Source organism: Vipera berus (assembly GCF_964194415.1).
Source record: "Vipera berus genome assembly, chromosome: 3".
Lineage (NCBI taxonomy): Eukaryota > Metazoa > Chordata > Lepidosauria > Squamata > Viperidae > Vipera > Vipera berus.
The window spans coordinates 88,077,772-88,105,610 of NC_138204.1; the positions used below are offsets into that span (position 1 = coordinate 88,077,772).

General features: G+C 36.7%; 1 protein-coding gene across 2 annotated transcripts in view; it reads right to left on the reverse strand.

Moving 5' to 3' along the window:
* SLC44A3 (solute carrier family 44 member 3) overlaps positions 1–27,839 on the reverse strand; it is a 46,547-nt gene that overhangs the window by 6,639 nt on the left and 12,069 nt on the right. For both annotated transcript variants that reach the window (XR_014025837.1, XM_081322905.1), the window contains exons 7-12: positions 24,913–25,002; positions 22,358–22,482; positions 20,680–20,866; positions 17,608–17,773; positions 6,156–6,312; positions 2,226–2,309 (exon numbers count right to left, since the gene is read on the reverse strand). Coding sequence is in view for 1 of the 2 variants with exons in the window: in XM_081322905.1 (XP_081179031.1) it covers positions 2,226–2,309; positions 6,156–6,312; positions 17,608–17,773; positions 20,680–20,866; positions 22,358–22,482; positions 24,913–25,002 (809 nt within the window). In the remaining variant the exon portion in view is untranslated. The remainder of the gene's footprint in view (positions 1–2,225; positions 2,310–6,155; positions 6,313–17,607; positions 17,774–20,679; positions 20,867–22,357; positions 22,483–24,912; positions 25,003–27,839) is intronic.

Sequence of the window (27,839 nt, forward strand, 5' to 3'; positions counted from 1 at the left end):
TAGCAGGATTAATTGCTCCTGCACATAAGGTAAATATATGCAGCCCAATGGCTAGTTCTTAATTGCATAATGTGGCTTCTTTTAAGTGTCCTTCCTTGAGTTTGTAGAGATGCCAGAAAGTAGATATATTTGGAGTATATGATGTTGGACACTGGAAAGAATACCAGTCAATGCAGTTCCCCCAGAGTACTGATAAATTGGTAGATAGAACTGAAGCAATAGCGCTAAGAAATTAAGAGAGAATGTAACAGTTGTATCTCTATAACAGAAGCAGGACAAAGTTATGCATGACTTACAAGATAACAAATTTCTGCTCTAACCCCAAGTAGGTAATTATTTTCCTCTTTTATCTTAACAGGCCTCTGATACCTTCCCGACATTTAATCATCATTAATATGTAACCTTCCCTTGCTGATGACCAAACTAGGCAATTCCAGGGGCAGATGGAAGGGCTATAAATTAAAGTATCCCCTTTGTGATTCGAATTCCAGAGAGAGTGCCTACTGCTTGGACTCACTAGACTGGGATTTAGAAGGAAACCTGGCACTGTAAGAAATTACTGTGAAGAGTTTTATTAAACAGGATTCAGTTTATGGCAGTCCTGGTGCCTTCTTTGATGTCTTCTGGCTTCAGTACCTGTCCTGCAAATTCTAAATTTTCCAGCAACACAGGAAATTCAGAAAACAAGATTAAATGATCTAACTCATTGGAGTAGGCAATCTTGCAGACATCCACGGTCTCAGCCACAAAGGGATTTATAGGGTAAAACCCAGCGCCTTAAATTGTATCCAGAAACCAACTGGTAAAGAATGCTGGATCTGCAAACTAGGTGTTATATGCTCCCAATGGCAGCAGCCAGGAAGCATGCAGGCCACTACCTTTTTGACCAACTGTGGGTTCAAAGCAGTTTTTAAAGGCAGACTCAAACAATGCATTTTACTGTGGTCAAATTAGGTAGTTACTGTAGCCATATGTGTACATAAAATCCTATGAAGATAGACCTAGAAATATCCCCAAGCCATGGAACGACTTCTTTATGGATGGGGACATCAGCTGGAACCACTTTATAAAAAGCACCACTCCTCCACACAAACCACCCACTAACTGAACTCCTTATCTGAACCGAGTTTCAGTTTATTGCCTTTTATAACATCTGTCATATAGCCAGATATTATTTAGCGTTTCTACTGCTTCAACTGAAAACAGTGCTTTGGAATGAATGGTTGGGCTTCGCCTTCCACGGATACAGCTTGAAACTCCTTCTCAGCTTGCCTTCATCTTGCAATTGTCATCTCCCCTATTTTCCTTATTGCATTAAACAAGGAAATAATGTTTCACCAATGCAAATCCTGCAGATGCTGTTTCACTGATTTTAATTTCTTTCCTGCCAGAAAAAGCAACATGAAAATGTTTCCTGTATGTCAAGGAATGGCAAGCAGCAATCTTTAGTCGAAATAAGAGGAAGGCTTGCAGCAAACCAATGTGCCCACTTGTAAAAATCAGGACTCAAGCCCTAATAAGCAGGCATATACATAGAATGAAGGCTATTGCTAAGCACATTGATTTGTGCTTTAAATTGTAAGCCGCCCTGAGTCTTCGGAGAAGGGCGGGATATAAATGGGATTAAAATAAATAAATAAATAAATAATTATGTTATTATATTAATCTGCATTCCACAAAAGTCTAAAATAATTCTGGGGAAACACACACCTGACAAAAAGGTATGGAATAATAATATATATTCCCAGGTTTGAACAGCTCAGGATTTTATAGAAATAATGCCACGAATGACACTGATTCCAGCCAAAAGGTTTCCTTTTAGATTTTTCCTGAAACTGATTATATTCTCATTTTGTGGACTATAATTCACTAGCTGCTTATGTCTGGCAGAATGAAATAATCAGATTTAGTTGTAATCTCGTTAGTTAAGTCAGTCATTATAAATCATAGTGGCTATTCTATCCCCATGTAACTCTTGAATACATCTATTGAACTCAATGTGATTTATTTCAGCTAAAATTTATAGCATAGTACTGCATGCTTTCTATAAAATCAGTTGGAATGAAAAGGGTGACGGGTTCTTAAATAAAGATAATCCTTCTTTTCTGGTTGCCACAAAACAGGGATAGTAACTGCCTTGGAAACATTACTCATCAGCATACCATTTCTTTTTCATATAACTTTCATTTTTATGCATGTGATATTACCCAATTTATATAATATACCTGGTTTAAATATCCAAGAAATCTTTCTAGGCACCAGAAACTGCAAAAACAGCATTTGTAAATACACTTTGCACACGTGTTCTCCTGGGGAAAAAGCACAAGTTGTAATTAATCATCAAAGATGCCAGAATTTAAAAAGCAAGTGTTTCACATTCTTCTAATATTTCACACTTCCCATGCACAGAATAGAAGATTCATATTCATCAATTATATTCATGATTCATGAAGTATCCATGGGCTGTCAGGCTCCTAAATGGGAAATAACTCTTATGTATGATTGACTTGTGAGGCCGGTGTATTGTGCAATTAGCTCACATGGTGTAACAAGATGGTAGGTTTGTTGTCACTGTGAGTTGTGGTGGTGGTGGGGCACGAAGGGAGGCTCAGCCAATCTCACTGTATACACTTTGTACTTTGATAATAAAGGTTCATTCATTCATTGAAAAGACTTTGGAATTTTGGAATTAAGGCTCCTGTAATGATAGATGGCATCTTTGGTTTTTATTTTACTTTAGAAACATAAGATTTAAATGTAATTTTCCCTTATTTCAGGACCATTTTAAGTGTCACATTTCTGACATACATACATACCATTACATTATATTATTATTATTATCATTATCATATTATCATTATAAAAATTTTATTCATAAAACATGAAACTCAGTCAACTGAACACTCAAATTGACTGGCACTAATGGTTGACACGGGCTGCTGCCAGCATCCTAGGTATCAACCAGGTATCTCCTTAAAATATAAGATGTTCCGAATAGCGCAGTTTTTTGTAGCTTTGTTGGAGTTATTGCAGGAAGTTGCAATTTCTTGATGTGTTTTGTAAAGTTTTTGGACATAGTTTTCAGTGCCCCGATGACAATGGGTATCACTGTTACGCGTTTCATCCATAATCGCGCAGTTTCGATGGCCAGGTTGCGGTATTTCACAATTTTTCCCAGTTCTTTTTCTTCGACTCTGGCATCTCCTGGTACAGCGATATCAATCAGCTGTACGCTTCGGTTCTCTACAACTGCGATATCTGGCGTGTTGTGTTCCAAATTTTATTTATTTTATTTATTTTAATCCCATTTATATCCCGCCCTTCTCCGAAGACTCAGGGCGGCTTACAATCTAAGCACAAATTAAATGTGGTTTGTCGCGTCGAGCGACCGATCAGGGTTCCGGCCTCAACTCTTAGAGCCCCGTAACAGGGGTGAGAATTTAGAGGGACCCTCGCAAGGGTGAACACCTTGAATATGGAAGGATTTTGCCCTTTGCCACCGACCCAGTGTGCCGGACGTTCCGACGGTCACACTTGGGAACTGCGATAGCGCAGGAACAGAATCCTAGGACAAACTGAGGCACCAACACAAGTTTGTTCAAGGTGAGAGAGCACAGAGTGCCCGGGGTGGATGGTGTTGCCCCCCGAACAGCTTTGCACAGCACTCTTTTATTGAGCAGTTTCACCAGGGAGGGGGAAGTACACACATGAGGAAGTAACATATGGAAGGTCATAGGAAAACATAGCTCATAACTTTCAATATAGAAGGCAAAAAGGTCTTTGGGAGTCTAGGATAACTACAGTGGTTAGCAATGGCGATCTGTCTGTTTTCGGAAGTCCCACAAGATCTTCACCCTCTCATTCTCGACAACTTTTTCCACCCTATGTTCCCACAACTTTCCGGACACAGGCTAGTCGTATTTTTTACACAATGCCCAGTGGATTAGTTGATGATGATGATGATGATTTATTATTCTGATACATACATTACATTCCTGTCCCATCCATCTCCCTCAAAGAGGGAGCCATCATTCTCTTTACCATTCATCAATGTTAAATTACCCAAACTAGGCGTGTGTCTTCCTGGCAGTCATACCAAAGAGGCTTCTGTTTTGATTTTTACATTAATAATATGCTTTGAAGTATAAGATAGGATATTTCCCTTTTCTCAATGAGAAAATTCTTTCTTTTTGCCCTGTTCACTGTCACTGCTTTTCCTGTCTAGAAGTGCTTCTGCAACATTTGCCCCTTTTATTTTATTGCTACTTTCTTCTATCTGGGGAAATAAGATAAGCAATTCCAGGCAAATAAGTAAGTTTAAATGGAGTAACAAAGTCAGATTTAATAATGGAAACATCACCGATGATCAAAAAAGTATAGGCGATAGAATACTAAACAGCAATGTATATGAACAGATAAACAAGTTCACAGTCATTGCTGAAATATATTTAAGGGATCTTTGAAAAGTTCCAGCACTATGGGGAATAATTTTGGTTCTTCTACAAAACATTTCACTCATTTGCTACTGAACCAGAATAAAGGAATATAGTATCTAAAACACTACAGGGAGTCCCTGAGTTAGGACTGTAATGGAGTCTGCCCATTATGGTCGTAAGTAATGATCGTAACACAGGTTATTCATGTGATCAACCCAATTTTTACATTATTTGGAGTAGTTGTTAAGTGAATGCAGGGTTCATAAAACAAAGACCATGGTCATTAAATAAACAATGGTTCGTTTATGGGTGTGGTTCTGCCGAAAACCAGAACTGCTGGTGTTTAGCAAAAATGTCATAAACATCATCCAGGATGTTAAAAACGGCCATAAATGTCATCGGGAAGACCTCACCATCAGAACTTCAGATCTGGATGGTAATTCCCCTTTTTTGGATCCATGGTAATTTTGAATGACCGCTAAGTGACCAATTGTAAACGAAAGACTACCTGTATCACCAAACAAGTTTACATGTAACTCATTTTATGAAGTGTTATGCACCCAAAGAAATATTGGCCAAGGTCACGCAACGCATTTATTCAGATTCCGGATAACCAAATCCATGGAAAGCAGCAATTAATACAAGGTAAACTGCTCACTGCCCAACCCACTTCTTCCTGGCTGGCATCCGAATAAACCTCATGAGCTGCATCCAGCAGCTCTCCCCACTAAACTTTTTTAAAACCTTAAGAAAGAGATGCAGAGTGCCCTGATTATGGCCAAAATTACCAAGAAGGGAAAGTAAATGTCTAATCTTTCCTTTACTCTTTTTTTTCTCTTCAATTTAAAATTCCATCATATGCACTTATGGAAAATTTCAGTATGATGAAGGGGAAGAAGTGGTTCTGGTTTGTCATGCAAATACTGTACATCCAATAAAATGGCATAATTAGTTTGCGAAATATTATCAAACCATACTTCTTTCCTTGACACCTAACTTATAGCTAAGTACAACACGAATGAGCAAGATGCAAGACTGCACATTTTCTTGCTACTTTCTGCCCATAGCTTGATCTATGGGTATAAACCTGATATTGCATATATGCATGTTAGCCTTCCATTTCAATATATGAAGTTCTAAAAATCTTTTTCATTATGTCTCACTGGAACCTTAAGAACTCACGGGGCATGATAGTTTACACCACAGGTGTCAAACTCGCCGTGTCACGTGATGTGTTGCAACGTATTGCAACTTTTTTCGCATTGCCGGAGCTGGGGTGGGCATGGCCTCCGTATGATGCAACCCGCTCACAGGCTGGCAGTTTGACCTCTGGTTTATACGAACAAAGCTGAAACATCAATCCACATACCCTCCATTTCTGATGCACTCATAATAGACATTCCCATCCTCTCCTCAAAGGTAGTTAGTCCCTTAGCATAAACAAACTTTGTAGTTTGTGCAGAATTTTTTTTTCTAGTTATCAGGGATTAGGAGTAAATCATTAGGATATGAATCCTTTTCATAGTAAGCCTGTTACAGTGGAATTTATTGCTTTTTAAGCTGTTGCCTGCTAAGTTCCTTTGAATAACGCTAAGTAAAAAAGTCCAATATAAAATTAAGCAAATAAAGACTGCATTTTCATTTCTTATTCAGGTATTAAATGTCTACATTTATGTGCTCGATTGCTATGCTATGGTGAAAATGAAAGTGGGAGCCTACCTTATTTTTCAGAATGTTATAAACAGACAATAGAATAATTCTTGGAGCCCTCATGATTGGGATTATCAGGGATCCTTTCACAACTGTTCCCAGATGATAGCAAAAAAGAACTGATATGGAACATAGGATTGGATGACTTGGTAGTTTACTCTTATTTCTACAATGAAAAATAAGCAAGCATGAAAAACTGTACAGAAAATGAAATATAAACACAATATAACTATCAGAATCTTCATCCAATAGTGTTTCCAAGTGTTTACAGTACTCCATTTTTAATGCACCAAGAATGAATTGGGGTTTTATCCTTGCAAACCACCTGAAGTCACTGAGAGTGAATTGGGTGGCCATATACATTTTGTTAATAAATGAATAAATAAAATCTCATTTTTGATCAATTTAAATTTTGTGTAATTTTATCATTCAATCAATTCCATTTCAGAAGCTATACTATATAATGTAAGGACTCAATTGCATTATGCTGGTCTTTAGCCATAATAAAAGCTTTTAATCTGTTGGACTCTGCTGCTCTCAAAAAGCATGTATATGATACCAAGACACTCTTAATTTCAATATGTGAATTTTTCCTTATATAGACTCAAAAGATTCCAGTGATTTAAAAAACCCTGTGTTTTAACTACTATTTACACATAGCAATCAGGGAAAATCTGAAAAATGGCTACTTACTTTCAGTTAACCTTTTCTCTTAAAGACTCTATGGGCATTCCTGTTGCACTTAATCATGATATGAATATAACCTGGAAATAATTGTTTTCTACAATTATTTTCTTCATGAAGCTGCCTTCATTTCATCCCCATCCTTTTAGACAGGCTTAGATCCTCCTTAATTAAAGGTAGTCTTCCACTTACAATAGTTCATTTAGTGACCGTACTAAGTTACAACGGCACTGAAAAAGTGACTCGTGACCATTTTTCATATTTGCGACCGTTGCAGGATCCCCATGGTCACGTGATCAAAATTCAGATGCTTGGCAACTGGCTCATATTTATGACGGCTGCAGTGACCCAGGCTCATGTGATCATTTTTTTTTAACCTTCTAACAAGTAAAGTCTATGGGGAAGCCAGATTCACTTAACAACCAGGTTACTAACTTATCAATTGCAGTGATTCACTTCACAAGTCTGGCAAAAAAAGTTGTAAAATGGGGCAAAACTCATTAAACAAATGTCTCACTTAACAACAGAAATGTTGGGCTCAATTGTTGTTGTAATTCAAGGAGTACCTATAAAGTCATGTTAAAATAGTATTCTTTCCCTTTTACAACAGACCCAAAACAAACCTCAAGATTTATGAAAATCTCTTTAAGGTCTGGAGTGAAGTTAGGTAGGTAGCAGGCAGTGATTGGGAATAAAGGCAAAAGAAACAAGCTGAGAACCTTCAGAGGGAACAGCAAAGGATACGGAATGTAGCTCCTAGTTCAGATCTTGGTGGATTCCGTAGTGGGGAAAGGCTCTAGGCCAGGGGTAGGCAACTTTGGATCTTTTATGACTCGTGGACTTCAGCTCCCAGAATTCCTGAGCCAGCGTGGCTCAGCTTGGAAACCTCTCTCTTTCCCCTCAGCATGGCTGGCTCAGGAATTCTGGGAATTGAAGTCCACGAGTCATAAAAGAGCTAAGGCTGCCTACCCCTGCTCTAGGAGAAACTTCCAAGCATCTAAATGTGCTGCTTCTACTGTGTTTTCCCAAAAATAAGACGGGGCCTTATTTTTTTTTCCTCCAAAAGAGGCACCAGGTCTTATTTTCGGAGGATGTCTTACTCATCTCTGGCACCGACAGCCCCACCCAGCAGGTGCACTTCTTCTGGGGCTGAAGGGGCAGCTTCATTCTGCACTGCAGTCAGGTCTTTCTGGGAGGCCTATGCAGCCGAGTACCGAGCTATGGATTCAATCCACAGCTTGGTGCTCGGTTGCAGAGGTCTTGCAGAACTGAATTATAGATTGAATCCATAGCTCGGTTCTTGGCTGCAGAGGCCTTCCAGAAAGGCCTGTGACTGAGGAATGCAGGTCTGGCTGCAGAAGACGTCTCAGAGGAAGTGGGCCGGCGAGGAGAGGACTGGCTGCAAGGTAAGGGGGTGCAGGGTGGGTGGAGCAGATCCACACTCCTACCCCCGCCCTAGCTTGATTTTTAAGTTTGTGCCTCACCCCAAAACCAGGGCTTATTTTGGGGGTAGGGCTTAGTTTTGGGGTAGGCCTTTCGGGGAAACATGGTAAGTAGAAAGTAACTTACTGAGGTTTATAAATAATCACAAAATACCACAGAACATCTCATACAAGGACAAACTGCTATGAAATTGGAATATGTATATAATTGAGTAAGAAGGCTTCCTCTTTCAAATTCAATTCCCTTTCTGACACATTTTTGGAAAAGAAAAAATGACTGTACTACTCAAGATGATTACAACCCTTTAGTTGTAATCTTAAGTGTAGAAACCTCCCCTAAAAACCCTAAAAATGAACACAAATGAACAAGGAAAACCATAGAAACTATTTTTAATAAAGATATTATTATTATTATTATTATTATTATTATTATTATTATTATTATTATTATTATTATTATTATTATTATTATTATTAAAGTTGGAAGGGATCTTGGAGGTCATCTAGTCCAACCCCCTGCTCAGGCAGGAAACCCTATACCATTTCAGACAAATGGCTGTTCAGTCTCTTCTTAAAGACTTCCAGTGTTGGAGCATTCACAGCTTCTGGAGGCAGGTTGTTTCACTGATGAACTGTTCTAACTGTCAGGAAGTTTCTCCTTAGTTCTAGGTTGCTTTTCTCTGGTTAGTTTCCATCAGTTGCTTCTTGTCCTGCCTTCGGGTGCTTTGGAGAATAGCTTGACTGCCTCATGATACTGCTATCATGTCACCCCTCGTCCTTCTCTTCATTAAACTAGACATACCTAATTCCAGCAACCGTTCCTTATATGTTTTAGCCTCCAGTCCCATAATCACATTGGTTGCTCTTCTCTGTAGTCTTTCTAGAGTCTCAACATCTTTTTTACATCTTGGTGACCAAAACTGGATGCAGTATTCCAAGTGTGGCCTTACCAAGGCATTGTAAAGTGGTATTAACACTTCATGTGAACTTGATTCTATCCCTCTGTTAATGCAGCCTAGCACTGTGTTGGCTTTTTTTGACACTTACAGCACACTGCTAGCTCATATTTATGTGATTGTCTGCTAGGACTCCGAGATCCCTCTCACAGTCACTGCTATTGAGCAAGGTACCACCTATACTATACCTGTGCATTTGGCTTTTCTTCCCTAAATGTAGAACCTTACTTTTTTCACCATTGAATTTCATTTTGTTAGATAGCGCCCAGTGTTCAAGTCTGTCAAGATCCTCCTGTATCTTAAGCCTGTCTTCTGGAGTGTTAGCTATTCCTGCTAGCTTGGTGTCTGCAAATTTGATGAGTTCCCCATCTATCCCCTTGTCCAAATCGTTGATGAAGATGTTGAAGAGCACTGGGCCTAGAACAGAGCCCTGGGGCACCCCACTACACACTTCCCTCCATGTAGATGCAGTTCCATTGAGGACCACACTCTGAGTACAGCTGGTCAGCCAGTTATGAATCCATCTGTTGGTGTCTAACCCACATTTTTCTATCTTATCAAGTAGTAGGTTGTGGTCTACTTTATCAAATGCCTTACTGAAGTCCAAGTAAAATATATGCACAGCATTCCTTTGGTCTACTAATTTTGTCACTTGGTCAAAGAATGCAATAAGATTTGCCTGGCATGATCTGTTTTGGACAAGCCCATGTTGGCTTTTAGTAATGACTTTGTTTGCCTCTAGGTGTTCGCTGATTCGTTGCTGGATTATCTTTTCCAGAATCTTTCCAGGTATTGAGGTCAGGCTGATAGGTCTGTAGATATATTTTTTCCCTTTTGAAGGTGGGAACTACATCAGCTCTCTTCCAGTCCTCTGGTAGTTCCCCAGTGCTCCAAGATCTTTGAAAAATATAGTTCAGTGGTTCTGAGATCACATCTACCAGTTCCTTGAGAAACTTGGGGTGTAATCCATCTGGTCCTGGTGATTTGAACTCATCTAGGCTGGACAGGTGCTCACTTACCATTTTCTTACCTATCTTAACGTGTTTCTAATCTGTTTTTTATGGCACTGTTTTTGATAGGTTGGACTGTTTTTTCCCCTTTGTGTAAAGACAGATGCAAAAAACAAGTTAAATAGTTCTGCTTTCTCCCTGTTGCTTGTCACCTTCTTGCCACTTTCCCCCACTAGTGGACCAATCATTTCCTTATTTTTTTCTTGTTTTTACATGTTGAAAGAAGCTTTTGTTATTTTTGACTTTGTTTGCAAGCCTTAGTTCATTTTAAGCCTTAGCTTTCCTCACTTCATCTTTGCAGGCTCGGGCTATTTGCTGATATTCTGCCTTAGTTATCTGCCCCTCTTTCCACTTTTTATACTTGTCCTTTTTATCTTTCAATAAAAAACAAACACTTTTCATACCTTCCCTGGATTCTGCCTGCATCTCCTCAAAGCTCACAGTATGGGAAAACATGTTTCAGAGATCAGTTTCCCATAGGAAAAGGAGACTTATTACTGAGCTATAATGAAGGAGGAGAAAAATGTAGACTTAAATTCTGAAGAATTCTTAACAGGAGAAAGCAGGAAACTAACAAACTAAGAGGGAGCTAGACAATACTGGTTGTTGAAGATTTACTGTTTCCACACAAATTATCATGGGACAGACCTACTCTTTACAGACAAAAGGCTGAAAAGAGGGGAAAAGTAGCCATGTGCAAAGAGCAACAGCCAAGCCAAGAGAGAGAAAATGCAAACTAGTGTAATTTCCACCCATCTGTCTCCAAGTAATCTCACCTTAGCTATGAAAGCTGGCTAGGTAGCTGTGAGCCAGTCACTCCCCTCTCAGCCCAACTTACTTCGCACAGGGTTAAATAGGAGAAGGAAAGAGTATTAGCCGCTCAGGGTCACCTTGAATAGTAAGATGGGCAGCAACTAAATTTAATAGTGGATAGGAAGACCAGAAAAATAATGACAACGAAACATACCCTTCATCCTTGCAACTATGTTGACAGGTTCTACTTACAAAAGAAAACAGATAGACATGGAATGTTGCAAATACATCAGAAAACAGAGTAACAGAAAATGAAGAAACTAAAGTGCTAAAGAAACTAAAGTGAAACTAAAGAGTCAGAAAAGAAAAGGCATCAAATTTATAAGTGACAGGCAGGGGCAAAAATTCCTAGTCACTTTTCCTTCTCCTCTCCATATTCTCCCCTCCCAAATCATAAACCCCAGGGGAAATCTTACCAGTCTAGGCACAACATAGAAATAGTTTGACTGTGGTAAAACAAAGTAAAGATGGTACCCATAGCAATATCAGCCTGGGTGGTGCAGTGGTTAGAATGCAGTATTGCAGTTCGACTCTTCCCACAGCCAGTTGTTCGATCCTGAACGGCTCAAGGCTGCCTCAGCCTTCTATCTCTTCAAGGGTACTAAAATGAGGAGCCAGATAGTTGGGGGCAAGATCATTGTCAACCACTTAGAGTGTGCTATAAAGCAGTGGTCCCCAACCCTTTTGGTTCCGCGGACTGGCAGCAACGGCAATGGGGGCAGGGATGGTTTTGTGCATGTGCAAATGAAGCTCCCTAATCCCATGCGTGCCTAAAGGAAGCTTCACGTGCTTGCCTGCCGCTTGTGAAGCGCTGAGGCTTTTTTTATAAAAATGGTAAAAGAGGAATAAATTAAATAAAGTAGGAAGAACAGAATTTAGAATTAACCATACTCCTATTTAGCTAGTACTGAATACTACAGCATAGCAAAGTAGACTAAACTAGATTCAATAAACCTTATTTTGCCAGGACAAAAAGAACACCCACTAAAATGCCTGTTATTTTTTATTTTAACATAAAATCCCAAGGACTCACAAAAATTTCTTACTGCTACACTACAGCTAAATGGCTCTACTGCATTCCTGTGTTTTAGTATTTTCAATAGGAAATACCATAAAAGTGGTATGCATATTTTTTAGTTATTTCAGGTTAGAAGACCATTTAAGGGCAATGATTGGATTTTTGTATAACATAACTATCATACTTCAAAGGATTTTAATTCTCTGTCTTAGATTTTTTTTCTAACCTTTAATTGAGATAAATCAAAATGTCTCCTGATCAGAACTCACATTTGAAACTTCAAATTAACACCTGAAGATATTATAATCTCATAGTTAAAATTAGTACTGAAACCAATGGTATAATATTTGATATAAGAGGGACTATGTATTCATTTGTAGTTAAATTTCTTACAGGCATTAAAAGAATTAACTGTCTTTGCTTGATTACCTTTTACTTGTATGAATAGATAATTAATGTGCACAAAAGGTATGTTCTGAAATGTCTAGGAAAAGATCCAGAAATTCTTTAAGTGATTCTAACCAATAATTTCCTTACCTCTTTCTTGGCAAGGACCTGATATTCTTTGTATCAAAGATCAAACTAAATATACAAAAGGAATAAAGCATGCGAACCTTATCAAAAGTAATAGGACTTAAGGAATGTCTTAAGCTGGTCTACTGACACATAATCCTTTGTAGAATTACAGATTCAAGGTCATATAATATGCTGAAGCTAGAAACTAGGGCAATTCTCATGGTGTTTCTAGTAGTGCAATCATGTAAATATTGTATGACATTTAAGAGGGATTGAAGGAAACATCACCATGAGAAAATGGTCCTGGGCTGCTGTCTTAGCAACATTTTTCTGTACTGTCTTTGTGATTGATATAGTATAACTACTCTTAAATGCGCTCTATTGTTCTTGTTACGATTTTAAAAAATGCATTAATAACATTTTCTCTTTATTTGTTTAAATCTGAGAAGTACTTAATCCCATAGCAGCAGCTTCACAAATTTAAAGCTAGCTTCCAGTATTCCTACTACTGATTTTAGCAGGAGAGAATTATATAGTGCTTAATTTTCCTCAGAGGTCCTTAACAGTCAAGCAATATTTTTGCTACAAAATAATACTGGGAAGAGTATTATTAAAATTGTAGAAACAGAATGGTGATATAGAATAAAAGTCTTCCCCCCAATGAGAATCAATAAATATGATGGCTGAGTTGGGATTCCAATGCATGTTTACTGAAGTCGTCTACCAATCAACTGAATTTCCAGAAATGTATTATCTATTAATGTAAAATTCGAGTTATATATTTGAATACACATAGCCCATTTGCGCAAACTATATTATAGCATGCTGTTATCTGAACCTATCGTTTTCATTACAGTTTCTAAGGAATGCATCTTTCATCAAAAATAAAAGAAAGCAAAGCATGTTTCATTGTTATTGTTTTAGGTAAAAACAGATGTCTCCTGAATAAGTAATCCAGCTGGAACAACTTACAACTGTCCCCAGTTTAATTCTGCTTAGGAGAAGACAGCAGAGTGCCTCATGGACTCTGTAGTAAGGAAGCAGATTTGCAAAACTGAAAGTCTCTCCAGTTTCCTGTAACTGCTTACCAGCTTAAAAGGAAAGCTTTTACACCAGACTACAATAAACAAAGCTCTTGTTCACGTCACTCCCACAAAGTATGTGAATAACAATTGTTTTTCTTTTCTATATTTATGACATTGTTCTACTGTATCGATTAGTCTCATCTTCTACATGCTGACCAAGCAAATAATAGGAAGAGAGATCAACACCAGGGGACTGAACATAGTTCCCTCTGGTAGTGGAAGGTTTTTGATTCAAATGCCTATCATGTAACTTTTACAATTATCAGTGCTATTAAGATAGTCAAGTTTAGTTCTGACATGATACAATCATATTTGAAAGAGATTCAAACAGAAGGGTATTTCGTTAGAGGAAGTACTGGTAAAATCAACATTTCTGGCTGGAATTAAACTAGTCCAAAATTATTTATCCTATACATTCTGGTTAAAAGGATGGTAATAGGATGCAGTGTTAACAATTAATGTTTTATGAAAAATTTGCTATAATTCTCTGTGTTCTAAAAGTATCTTAGGCAGTATGTGTCCTGTGTAGATGCTCAGAATCCATAGTTTTGTTCTGAAAGAATGTGTCTGAAAAGCGAAACTGTTTTTCAGACATGAGACATAATATTTACATTACTTTGCAAATTGAATACAAATCTAAATTACATATTTTGTGGCAAAACAAAATTAAAATATTATGCGTCACTGGATATAATTATTGTGAATGCCTTCTTTCTCCTCACCAAGCTACTGAAGTAAAATAATTACACCATGTTGACGTTTTGTGAAAATTATGAAAGAAAAAGAATTTAACCAAAATCCTTCGTATCCAACAGGGGTGAGGCATCCTTGCTATAAATAAAACTGAAACCTTATGAAGTAGTGATTCTGTAATGCATGAGCTCAACCCCCAGGGCCTTTTCAATGGAAGCAAACAATAGCAACAATACAGAAGCACTTAAATATGGGACTAAAAAGTACCATTTAGCTTATGAGTAGATTTTAGTGGGATATTGTTATTGGTACGTTGTTGGTAGTTATGTTAAAAGAGAGTTAAAGCGCATTATGAATTTGGTTAATTGTATATTATGCATAATTTTTATTTAGAATATGATTATTGTAACTATAATCCTGTATTTAGCTCTGGGAAGTGGGTGGGTTTGGGGTGGGAGGGATTTGGGGATATATTGTAAAATTTTGTTTTTGTAAAACTCTTTAATAAAAAAAAACAATACAGAAGCACTTTACTAGCGTCTCTTCTGCATCTTTTCTAAACTTTCCAAGCTTAGCTTACATTCCTGGGATTGACTGGAGATTCCCACTCTGGGTACGAATGAGCTACTGGGGCCATGTAAGAATATTTAAAGACAGAAGCACCTGCCAAATGAAACTAGTGTTCGTAATCCAACAAATCACAGACTAACCATTCTGCATAAGCCAGGCAGGTTAATTCAAACAAACAAATCTGTTTACCTATGCAAGAGGATGAGAACCACAGGAGAAAATCTAAATCTATTAATACAACTTACAAGCACTTCGTGCTATTATCCAAATAGTAAAATCTAAAAATTAGAATTCCCAGTTCTAATTGTGGATAATATCAAAGTTTCATGAAAACAACAGAAAACTGTGAAAACCTATGAGGGTAGAGAATATTGCACGTTTGCAATATTTAATGAAAAAAGAAGCTTTTTAGGGACTGCTGTCTGATAAAATTCTTCTGGTAGTACAGGTAGGCCTTGAGGTTTGACCATAACTGAGACCAAAATTTCTTTTGGTGAACAAGACAGTTGTTAAGTGAATATTGCCCTTTTACAACCTTTCTTGCCACAGTTGTTAAGTGAATCAGTTCTTCCCACAGTTGTTAAGTTAGTAACACAGTTGTTAAGGGAATCTGGCCTCCCCATTGACTCTGCTTGTCAGAAGGTCGCAACAGGTGATCACATGACCTCAGGAAACTGTAACCGTCATAAATGCATGCCAGTTGCCAAGTGTCTGAATTGTGATCAGTGGCCATGGGGAAGCTGCATGCTGGTCTTGTGAAAACTAGTCATCAATCACTTTGTTCAGGGCTGCTGTAACTTCGAACAGTCACTAAACGAATGGTCGTAAGTCAAGGACTACCTGTATTTCTTCCAGGCCGAAACTCAATAAATCTTGCCTGACGCCAGAGGCACTGATTTCCTTCTTCCTCTCTGATAGAATTTCTAGAACATAGAGCCTTATCACCCACATTCACTCTCTAATACATGTATACACATATAGCTAAAAAAAAAGCAACTTATTATACATTAAACAGACCGTTAGAAGTAATTTATTTATTTAGGCTTTTATATAACTCTTTTAAGGTATTAAATGTGCTGTGCATTCAGTGGCCTGTTCATGCATATTATTAAGCTATAATATGATTGGTTTGTTTTGGCCTAATGTGAACGAAGCTACTATGGCTTATTCAAAAAAAAACATGGTCAAAAAGTAAATACTGGTTTAATGTTATGTGTGAACCATGCCATATTACCCTAATCCCAACAAATCTTATAGTTAAGTATTATTTCAAAATGAAACAGAGCAAGCTTGACTGATTTAATTCTAAATCACTGCTCAGTATCATTTACGAGTCTAATTTCTCACCTGTAAGTTAACAGCATCTACTTTGGTTTTCTGCTACCTTTTGTGTTATGTTTCAAAACAATATGCAATTATTTTAGATGATAAATAAGTAAACATGAATGGTTAATTTATCATCATATTAGAAGTTTCTCAAGAGAGTGTAAAATAAACTCAGAAGATTTGACAATAAAAAGATTACTTATCAGTGATCTTATATACAATTATCAGAAAGATCTGAAGTGGATAAAAGATTTTATTGTTTGAACATAGGGCTGAGTTTGAAACAGAACTATATTAATGATCAAGATGATATTGTTAAAATGTATAAACTTTTGTTGAAATATGTGGCAGAAAAACAAGTAAAAGAATGTATGCTAAAATGGATTAGAATTTCTGGTTATTATATATAAATAGAGCAATGGAGAAATGGGTCATTGAAAGGACTGGAAATTATCTGGGGGACATATAAAAAAGCTAAAAACTTTTAGATATAAATAATAATTAATTCAAAAGATTTTAAAGATTAAAGTATAATTGAAGCCAAAGGCAGTATCTATGGTCGACTGGAAATCCTTAATGTTTTTTTTTGCATGAAACAGAAAAAAAAATCACTAGTGATTTGTTGTTTTGATTAGAAAAGAAAAAAGTTAGCTTTTTGGGGTAACCAAACAGCAGAGGAAATCAGAAGCTTCCTTGTATCGTCTGTACTTTTGTTTTTCCTTCCTCTCTATCTTCTCCTTATCCTGTATCAGTTTGTTGGTTTTTATATTCTTTTCAGTTTTTTTAAAATAAAATGTATATAAAGCACAATCTGCAATAGTTTAACTATGGTTTAATCACAATCTTGAATTACAAAACATGATTTGAGCTTTCTGGATGTAAACAAGCCATTAATTTAAAGCCAGCTCTAGTTTCTATCCAATGGAAAACGGCTATTAGTTGAAAACACCAAATGTTTCTAATCTTTTCCCCAAAGTCATGCCAGAGTAGCAGAAGTAGTGTGGGAAAGTCCAGAAGTCTGAATCCTGTTGATGTACTACTAAATTGTAGATTCTGTTATGCATGAATGCAGACACTGAATTAATGAGACAAGCAAGACTTGCAAGAAAGCTACTTAGTTCACAGAATAGAACATCAACCAATAAAGATCAACGGCTCTCATCACATTCCTCATTAATTATATAATCTGTTTATACTTACAGAGAAAGGAATCCACTGACTCCAAGAGGGCTTGTTTATATATACTTAAGAGGATTATTTGATATTTTTTTCCCGTAATCCCTTAAAAACACAGTAAAAGTAAGCTAAAGAACAAGTTTCCAGCAATTAGTTTAACTGTTGTACATACCGGTTGAAGAAGCAAGTAACTATAGTCCCAGCCACAGTCATTTGCTGACATGCTAGAATAAATTCAGTTGTCCAGATAAGCCCCAGTAAATGATACCACCACATGTAGCGGATTCCAAATCGAATTTTGTATTTCACTTGGCCTCCTGAAATGACTTGCGCATTGCCTATAAATTTAAGGCAAGAAGAATAGGCATCAATATTCTTCTAAACTCGTTTTTTAAAAGTTTGGCCAGCTGTTATTCAACTGTTTATCATATTTTAGAAACAATTTATAATGAAGATATTTGGAACTGATTATAGATAAAAAAGAAGATAATAAAAACAAATAAAATGTCAGACTAAGACACAATGTTTATGCTAAAAAAACAAAAAAACTAGGGATAGATTAAAAACAAGGAACAAGGTGCAGCCCCAAAATGTTTAAGTTACATCAAAGTAAGATACAAGTGTAACTATAAACTTTTAAAACACTGAGACAGCTTTGCAAGTGTGACTAGCAATTATTCCATTATTAGGTGAAATGGTCGCTAAGTGAAACAGCAACTGTTCCTATGATCTTGATGCAGCTTTCCTTTGCTTTACAGACCAGTGAAGGCCATAAATGTAAGGATTCATCAGAAAGTTACTTTTTCATATCACTATAGTAAATGTGAACAGTCGCTAAACTGCCTGCCTGTGTCAATTAGAAATTAAGGTATTAAGTATAGCTAACATAACTTCAACATTCCATGGAGATAAAACAAGGATTTATAAAATTAAAAAGATTGCAAAAGGAGATAAGAATATGGATCTGTACTAGAAAATAGGTACATACAGAGAAAAGGGTAATGTATTCGTGTCACACTCTATTTTTTTTTCTCAATACCTTACCATGGGAAAGAAATGCAAAACAAACAAGGTAACTTTCTAACAGATCTAGTGGCTGTTACCGTTCTATCAATTTCAGACATTAACATGTCCATTATGAATTAGAACCTCTAACTGCTTCTAAATGGATGGATGGGCAGGGACTGAAAGAGAAAAAAACGTTGTAAGTATTCTAAGTGAAGCACATTGTCTAGGAAATATGTGACCTTCAAATCACACTCCTACATATAAAGGCGAGCTAGCTGTCTTTTCAAGGTTATAGAAAGCGTTTCCTTGTAACCTAACAACACATTCGCTAAGGTCAGCTAAAGGAAAACTGCACATGACTACTGATAATGCCAATTTTCTTTTTCAGTCAAACTAATTTGTATTTCCATAGATAGAACACAATAAATAGAGTGTTAAATAGTCATTGTAAAATATCTACTAGAGGTTTAAGTGTTAGAACAGAAAGAGCAGCATTTAATGTCAGCTTTCAGAACTCCCCACTTCAAGCAATGGTTTGGCTTAGATCCTCATACAGGGAGGAGCAAGTCACATCCATTAGTCTTGGGGGAAATGAGTCCAGAGCTACTTGAATCTTGAAACCTAAACCAGCATCATAATTAAATTTGGATTGGAACAGAGCAAGATCGCTTGAAGATAAGGGTCCCACTAAATGACTACATTGTGAATCAAAGGCCACATTTTTTTCCAGGAGGACGGCATCTGCCAAGGATACCTATATAAATATAGGTTTCACTGTTAATATGAAAAATAAATGTCCTTGCTCACCTCGTTTTCATTACCTTAATAATTTGCAGACTATAATAAAATTAATTATGTTTCACTTCAATCCACAGAGTATTCTATAAAAGGTAAAGGTAAAGGTTCCCCCGCACATGCGTGCTAGTCGTTTCCAACTCTAGGGGCCAGTGCTCATCTCTGTTTCAAAGCTGAAGAGCCACCGCTTGTCCGAGGACGTCTCCGTGGTCATGTGGCCGGCATGACTAGATGCCAACGGCGCACGGAACGCTGTTACCTTCCCACCGTAGTGGTCCCTATTTTTCTACTTGCATTTTTACGTCCTTTCGAACTGCTAGGTTGGCAGAAGCTGGGACGAGTAACAGGCACTCACTGTTACGCGGCACTCGGGATTCGACCCGCCAAACTGCTGACCTTCTGATCGACAAGCTCAGCGTCCTAACCCACTGAGCCACCGCGTCCCCAGAGTATTCTATAGTCATTTTTAAATATCAACAAATAATTTCCCTCATGGCTTTACTCTTGCAGAATGGTCTTATTATTTAAATTTGGTATTTAAATCCTAGCATTGGCATTCCTTTTGGAGAGGGGCAAATGCACCATATAAAACTAACCCACATGGATACAGCAAGTTCTATCTCACATAATGTAATTTTAACAGAAAACCTCATACAACAGAAACAGTATTAATAGGCATATCTGTTCAAATGCAAAGTTTTGATAAAAGAAGAGCATCATTGTGACTTTATGCCTCAATGTTTTTTTTTTATTTGGGAAGGTTTGGGGATATATCTACATCAACTGAATAGTTTTTCAATTACTTTTTCATTCTGAAGTTTTGAAAATAGAAACAAAATTAAGTAATAATGGATGCTTCACACTAAAGAGGCAATTAGCTGGCTGACTGTTAATTTCTGCATTCATATTGTATTCTCATACCATTGTACTCATACTGATCCTTACCTTATGTATGATCTGTGGACTTCTGACCCTCTCCTTTATTTCCACAGTAGAAACAAAACACCGCCTTAGCAGGTGTATTAAATCATACAATTAAAATTATTAAGTTTTCTTAATTCAAGCAATACTATGCATTTTGACACAAGACCGTAATCATCCAGGCCTCCTTAATTGCAAGTAAGAGAAAATGGATATTCTTTTTGCAGGAAATGCTGTTTTTATCTTAAGGTCAAATAACGGAAGACCAAGATAAGTAAATCTACATGGCTAGGATATGCTGTTTATAAAAAGACAACTTAAGCCAATATCAATGTTAATCAGATAAAAACCAATTTAGGGTCTAGCTTGACTGGTTCTAGATCAACAGTAAAGTAGATCCAGATACTAGAAAACAAAATACAAACATACTTACACACCTTGACAATTTTAAAAAACTTTTGATCACCAGGGGAAAATGATATATTTATGTAGCAAAGAGGATTGATGTAACATTACTGACCTGCAGTTCCTAAGCTCAGGAGCACAGCCACCCAGTTCATCCAGAACAAAATAAGTATTGCAAACGTCCAAATGGGTTGAAAATACAAAAAAGGGGCCTTGCCAATTATTTTATTGGCAGCCTGAAAGAGCTGAATAATCAAGTGAATCTTCTTCCTTAATAACACTATCAGGGCAATAAGGATCACCTATAAAAAGAAAAACAATGCAGTAGAATGGTTCTATTACCAAATGAGAAACAGTCTTTAGGAACTGGACTCAATAATTTTGAGATGGGTAGTCTTACAAATCTATATTATAAATACACCAACACAGAGAGGAAAATTTCAATATCGTATTTCAAAATCGTACAACACGTCTGCCCAAGAAAATGTGTAGAAGATACACTATAAAAAACATAGCTTCTACACAGAAAGAGCTCAAATATAATTTCAACAATGAGTATTTTTTTTTAGTTGGATGCTTTTTAAAAGTTTTTTCTAAAACTTTTTTTAAACTTTTCTTACTGATCTAAATATAAACAGCTACAATTATACAGCAGGAAAATGCAACAACATAAAGACCAATCATATGTACGATTATAGGTATGATTAAAAATGAGGTACAGAAAGATCTCTATCTTAAGAATACAATGTTAAAAGTATTAAGTAAAACAAGCTTATTCAAAATATATTTTGGTGTATTTTATTGTTAATACAGCTCTCCTCCTCGATGTATCTGCTGCCCCCTTCTGCCAGCAACTGGGTATAGTGGTTAATGAGGCAAAAACATTGCTAGTACTGACTCTTGGTGTCCCCAAATCTCTATTAATTGAATCTGATGATGGACACAAAAGCCTAATTCACATTGGTACAATGCACGTGTGAAGCAACTGTGTGCTTTCTGTCCCTACAGCTTAAATATGTCCTATTCCATTCTAATCTGATATTTATTAGCTGGTAGAATCTATCAAGTAATTTGATTTTAAAAATTAATACATTCCGAGCCCAATACTACAAGGTTTGAGTCAGTCATGTCGAGTGTATTTTACATCAAGTTCCATTACTGACCAACTGGATCTTCTAATTGTCTTCATTAAAGATTCTGAAAATTATAGATTAATTCAAAACAATTAAGTTGTATCCAGGCATCCCTGCAATCTGACTTATTTGGATACTATGACTGATGCTATTACTTTTCATGTATCAGTGCTCTGAATGTCCTTAAATAAAATCTTACCAGCAATTAATACAAGAAGGGTATCGTGAAAAACAAATGCGTCAACCAAATATAATTTCAAATGTTTGAGATTGTTAAACATGAGATGTGTTTATGATGTAAAACAGAAACAGCTTAGGAGGTGGATCATGGCAAGATCCAAGATAACAGGACAGCCCCATATCTCCTAGCATTCACTAATGAGCAACAGATAGAAGACAGAAGGTGAATATTTCTATGTTATTGTTGTTCAATAATAGCCATATCAAGGAAGGATAATTCACCTGAAGCAAATGCTGATTTCTGTCTGTTCAACTGCACTAACACTGGCTTTTTACAGGTTATGTATACCTACTAGAAGCAATTAAAAATAAGAAATTAATTATAGGCTTTCAATTTAGCAAATACTTCTGAGGAAGTCCCATCTTATATTAAATAAAGTATCCACAGAATATTACTGATAATATACATAGATGTCTTACCGCAACAAATGTAGATATAATAGAAAGTCCACATAATAATTTCATATTGTCTTTTTCAGTTTCTAATTCTATGATGGGCCCACTGCTGTTACTGTAATAAAGCCACCACATAACACCTGAGACAACTAGAACAAACACAGAGATCCAGCAATGTTTATTTAATTTAAAAGACAAAGGGCAGCACTGGCATATTAAGCTTATCATCAAGCATTTTTTCAGCATGATAGTTCCAAAGAGACTAAAAAAATAGGTTGGCACAAAAAAGGTAGCACAAACTAAAATTCGACTCTAGTTTGCATTTTTGTGAGACAATACTGTCGATGCATACAATATCACCTTCCACTCCAACTATCTGCTAAGAACGTTTGATTATAACTGGGTTCTTTGCTTATGAAGGCACACGTGGATCTGCATCTCCTTAGAGAATCTTAAGCCAAGGAATTTCAGCCAGCAGGGTCCAGAACAAGAGGATTTTCTGCCATGGCACATCCTGCCCTGCAAAGTCAGATTTGCTCCTACCCTTTTGGCCCTCCAAAAGGCCTTGAACACCTGGCTGTGCCAACTAGCCTGGAGGCCCAATCGGGATGTGGCACTTTGGAGGTGGCTAATGGAGTAGATAGTAGATCCTACCTTTTCTCTGTGCACACTTTGCTCCCTCTCTCTCTCCATCCTGCTTAATTTTATTTTAAATTTTAAATTTAAGATCCTCGTATATTGTTTTAATGTTTTATAGTGCACTTTAATCAATGCCTGTAAGCTACCTAGCTCATACCTTTCGCGAGATGGGTGGCATGCAAATTTAATAATAAATAATGTCAGTTACAGATCATTCTTGAGTAGTAGAAAAAATGTTGGAAATATGGCAGGAAGAACTACTAACTGATTTAAATGGAAATCAAGCACTACTTTTGAGAGGCAATTTTAGGGAGAGAGTCATTTCCTCTCTTTAGATGCTGTAGAACTGAATGTCTGCACAAGCAAAATTTGCAATGTGCACGCGAATTTCAGTAAAACCTTTTTCCTCCTTAATTTGGTATGTGGTAAAGTTAGGTAACATTTCAAGTTCTTGGTAATATAGCATGTTTTTTGGATGCTGAAAAAGCTGGTCTATTAGTTCATAACTTAACAATAAGGGAGAGGTTCAAATTTCCCCCCATTTTATTTCACAGAGTACTGAACAGGATGACCTGTCTTATGTTGTGAATTTTCTTGAATAAAAGACATATTGTCATCATTAGACTTTTTTCCTTGATCTCAATATTCCGGGCAAGAATAAATGACAAAAAAGAGAAAAGAATATAATCAATGACATCTTCTCCCCTCATCGATAAACAACTACATTGTTCTATATGATTACCACAACAAACATAATTGTAATTATCATTCCAAATTCAAGACTGATTCCTGGAAATCAATTCATAGCAATAGGTATACAGCTTTTAAGATGATACACCTCTTAAGATTATATTCAAAATGGTTAATAAAAGCTTCCCAAATGTTGTATTTGATGGATTCTTGCAAATATTGGCATATCCTATAGTACTTTAATGCATGCAGGAAAAAATGTTATAATCACATTACTTATCTCACCTAAGAAAGTTTGCCTTCTGCAGGAGGGGTATAAACTTCAACACAATATAAAGTATGCCTGTTTACCCATTTTAATAGGAGAATTTGGGGGGGGGGGAAATGTGTCTGTTGATGCAAAGATCTATACAATTTCTGGGAAACTAACATAGGGGAAACTCCTAAAAATGAAATATCCCAATACGATTCCCATAGGTATTAACTAATTGTGGATATCCATCCTAGAATTGCTAAACTGGTCACCTTCCCTGAAATTTCCCTTAAGTTTTATTTCCAATAATTATGCTTCTTTGGTTTTGCTTCTGTAAAATGGAGCAAAATAAATATATAAATTAGAAATGAAATAAAGAGCTTGGTGTTTGCAACTTCATTCCAATTTTGCACTTCATTAGTCAATTTACTTTCCTTTACATATATTTGTCTTTTGGAATACAGGTATTTTTTTTACTAATTCTCTCCACCACCACCCTACACTATGAAAAACACTTATGTTAAATATACTCAAGAGTCAGAAATGCCTGATCAAATAATTAAGAAGAGAGCAAGAGTTCTCTCCAAGATTTAATACAAAGTTTTCTTATGCTTCTGAATTCCTTCAGATGTCACGAGACTTTAATATTCAAAGTATTTGTTTGGGTACTAACCTATGAATCCTATTGAAATTATTTTTAATTTCCTAGTAAACTAAGTGACAGAAGAATCAGATCTATTTTTTTCATTAAATTATTTTTTTTATTCGTGGCTTTTGAATGAAATATAGAAAGAACCATGAATGTTCAAAGATTTTTTTTCTGCAAGTAGCTCTTTACACTGTAAGTTTTCTGATTATGTTTTTTCAGGGTATGAGAGTTTTTCATCGGATGAAAGGAAGTGAAAAGCCCTCATGTTAATGTATAACTGGTAAAATAATTTGGCATGGAGGCCAGTTTTACTAAATTGTAAATTAAATTATGATTATAAATACTTACATAATAATCCAAATACAAGTAATGTAAGAAAAATATGGACCACGAGCATACTGATACATCTGAAGGCTAACATCATTAGGGCAGACAAAACTGCAACGAAAAAAATTGAATAGATTACTTATTTTAACAAGCTAATTAAGTGGAGTACATGGAAAGTTTCTTTGTATCTAAAGATGGAAATTGCACTTCTTGCCAATTTAATTGCCAAATATTACAGGATCCAATGACATCCTTACTGTGCACATACTGTCTTTGATTTTAACAATAAATTCTATATATCTTCATGCAGGTCTTATCACTTGGAGATAGAAATTAATTCAATTTCTCTTCCAATTCAATACAATATTTTTATTTAGATTCTATTAGACTTATTATTGTTGTTTATTTTTAAGGATTCATGATCAACTTTCCATTTTTCTTATGCTGTTCATTTCATTTTCATTGCATTTGTATTCAGAATTATTTCTCTCTTTGTAAAAACTGAATTACATAATTTTTAAATATCATGTATTAATCTTTCTGAATCAATAAAAAGTGTACATGGTAATCGTTCATAAATATATAGGTGCATATGTGTGTGTAAGAATCATGGGTGTGTGTGTATTTAATATTAGCAGATTATCAATTGCTAAATTCTGAAAGAAAGTAAAGGATGTAATTAAGGAAAAGATCAGAATTCACAATATTTTAATAAACTACAGGTAGTCCTCATTTACCAGCATATAACTGGGACTGGGTCATAAAGTTCACCATCACATGATTGCACCAACTTACGACAGCATTTCTGACAGTCTCAATTGCTGTTGTTAGGCAACCTGAAACAGTGAAAGAGCCACTCGGAACCGGTTCCCTCACAAAATGAAAACCTGGGAGCCGCAAAAAATATGTGCGCACGCGCATACATGCACACATGCGCAGAACAGGTTTTGACTGAAGAGTGGAGCCAAGGCGAGATATGCACCTACCCTGCATATTTGAATTGATTGATTGAACTTTTTTAGTCCCACTTTTTTTTTTGACTGCACATGGCAGAGGACTGGGAGCGGCAGGGGATGCCTGAAAGAGCCGCATGCGGCTCCGGAGCCGCGGGTTGCAGACCTGTGTGTTAGGCAAATCCTGTGGGTCAAATCTGATAGCCATTTGTGACCTCCTTGTTGGAAGCCATCAGTGAAAGTTGCAAATGGTGTTCACATAATCCTGGGACTCTATGACCACTATAATTGTGAGTTGGTTGCCAAGCGACCAAAGCACATTACTGTAGGCATGCTGCAACGGCTGCAATGGTGAAGACCTGTTGTAAGCCCCCCTCATTCATCACTATAACTTCAAACAGTCACTGAATGAGTGGCCGTTAAGTGAGAACTACTTGTATTCTTTCTTGAAAAACAAAAATTTTAAAAACATACAATTCCTAGGATAATTCTTATTAAGAAGCTCTTGTTTTGTTTTTAATTAATCACATCAATTAATACTGAGATAAAACTGTTTTTCCTACTTTACTTTTTGATATTCACACTGAATATCAAACTACTGAATGGAACTACTGTGTATGCTCACAAGCACTTCAAATTTATACCTGAATCTCATTTGCCTCTCACTTCTGAATGTGTTAGAATGAATATTTTGACTGGTAATTATCATGCACATCATAAATGGTGAAATTCTCCCCAGCAGCAGCTGTTTTATGAAGAGGTATTTTAAAAATTACCTATGAGCTCCTATTCTTCCCCCTCTACTCCATTTTTTTGTAATGTACCATTCAGAGAATTTTCTGCAGAATTCCAAAGTTTGCACACCTCTCTGGATTCATCTGATCAGTCTTCTAAAAGTCTGGCTATGTTTTTGGATAGATTTTGTGTCCCACCCCCTCCGTTTGCGCAACATTATTACAGGTGGGGATGAGACAGCATATAGGGCGGAGGTACAAAAACTATCCATATGGTGTAGTAACAACAACTTGCACCTAAACATCGGCAAGACAAAAGAGATGGTGTTAGACTTCCGGAGAAAAAAGGAGGAACCTGCCCCACTTTACATCAGGGAGGACTGTGTAGAGAGAGTTTCCTCCTTTAAATTTCTGGGAGTCTACCTCTGTGAAGATCTGACCTGGAAAGTCAACACAACCCAGGTGGCTAGAAAGGCCCAACAGAGGCTTCACTTTCTTAGGATCTTGCGGAAGAAAAGGGTAGAACAACAGCTAATGACCCTCTTTTACCGGTCTACCATAAAGAGCGTCCTCTCGTATGGTATTGTGGTTTGGTATGCTGGTCTGACAGCCGCGAATAGGAAAGTATTACAGAGGGTAGTGAGCACAGCACAAGACATTGTGGGCTGTTCCCTGACACCACTGGATGACATCGCCAGGGCTCGTTGCCTTGGAAGAGTGAGGAAGATTCTCAGGCATGACTCACACCCTGGACGGTATCTCTTTACTCTCCTACCATCCGGTAGGAGATATAGGAATATAGCCAGCCGTACCAACAGGCTGAAAAATAGCTTTTATCCGTGGGCTGTTAGGCTTTTAAATGGGACATAATCTTATGCAGAATTGACTTGGGAGGCTGGTGTGTGGTGTAGTTGGTTCACATAGTGTGGTGGGATGGAGGGTTTGTTGTCACTGTGTGTTGGGGGGAGAGAGCACGGGGGGAGGCTCAGCTAATCTCAATGTACACATGTTGTACTTTGACAATAAAAGTTTATTTATTTATTTATTTATTTATTTATTAATATGGGTATATTTTTCTTTAGGATAAATATTATGTATTTTTTCTATACTTTAGTAAGAAGAAAGTCTTCTATTACTTATTGAGATACATTACTGATATGTAGAATGGAGAATTTTCCAACTAAATATATGATCAGATATTTTTTTCTTCATGGGTAATTTTATCTTTATTTGTTTGAAGATAACATAACAGAACAAAGTT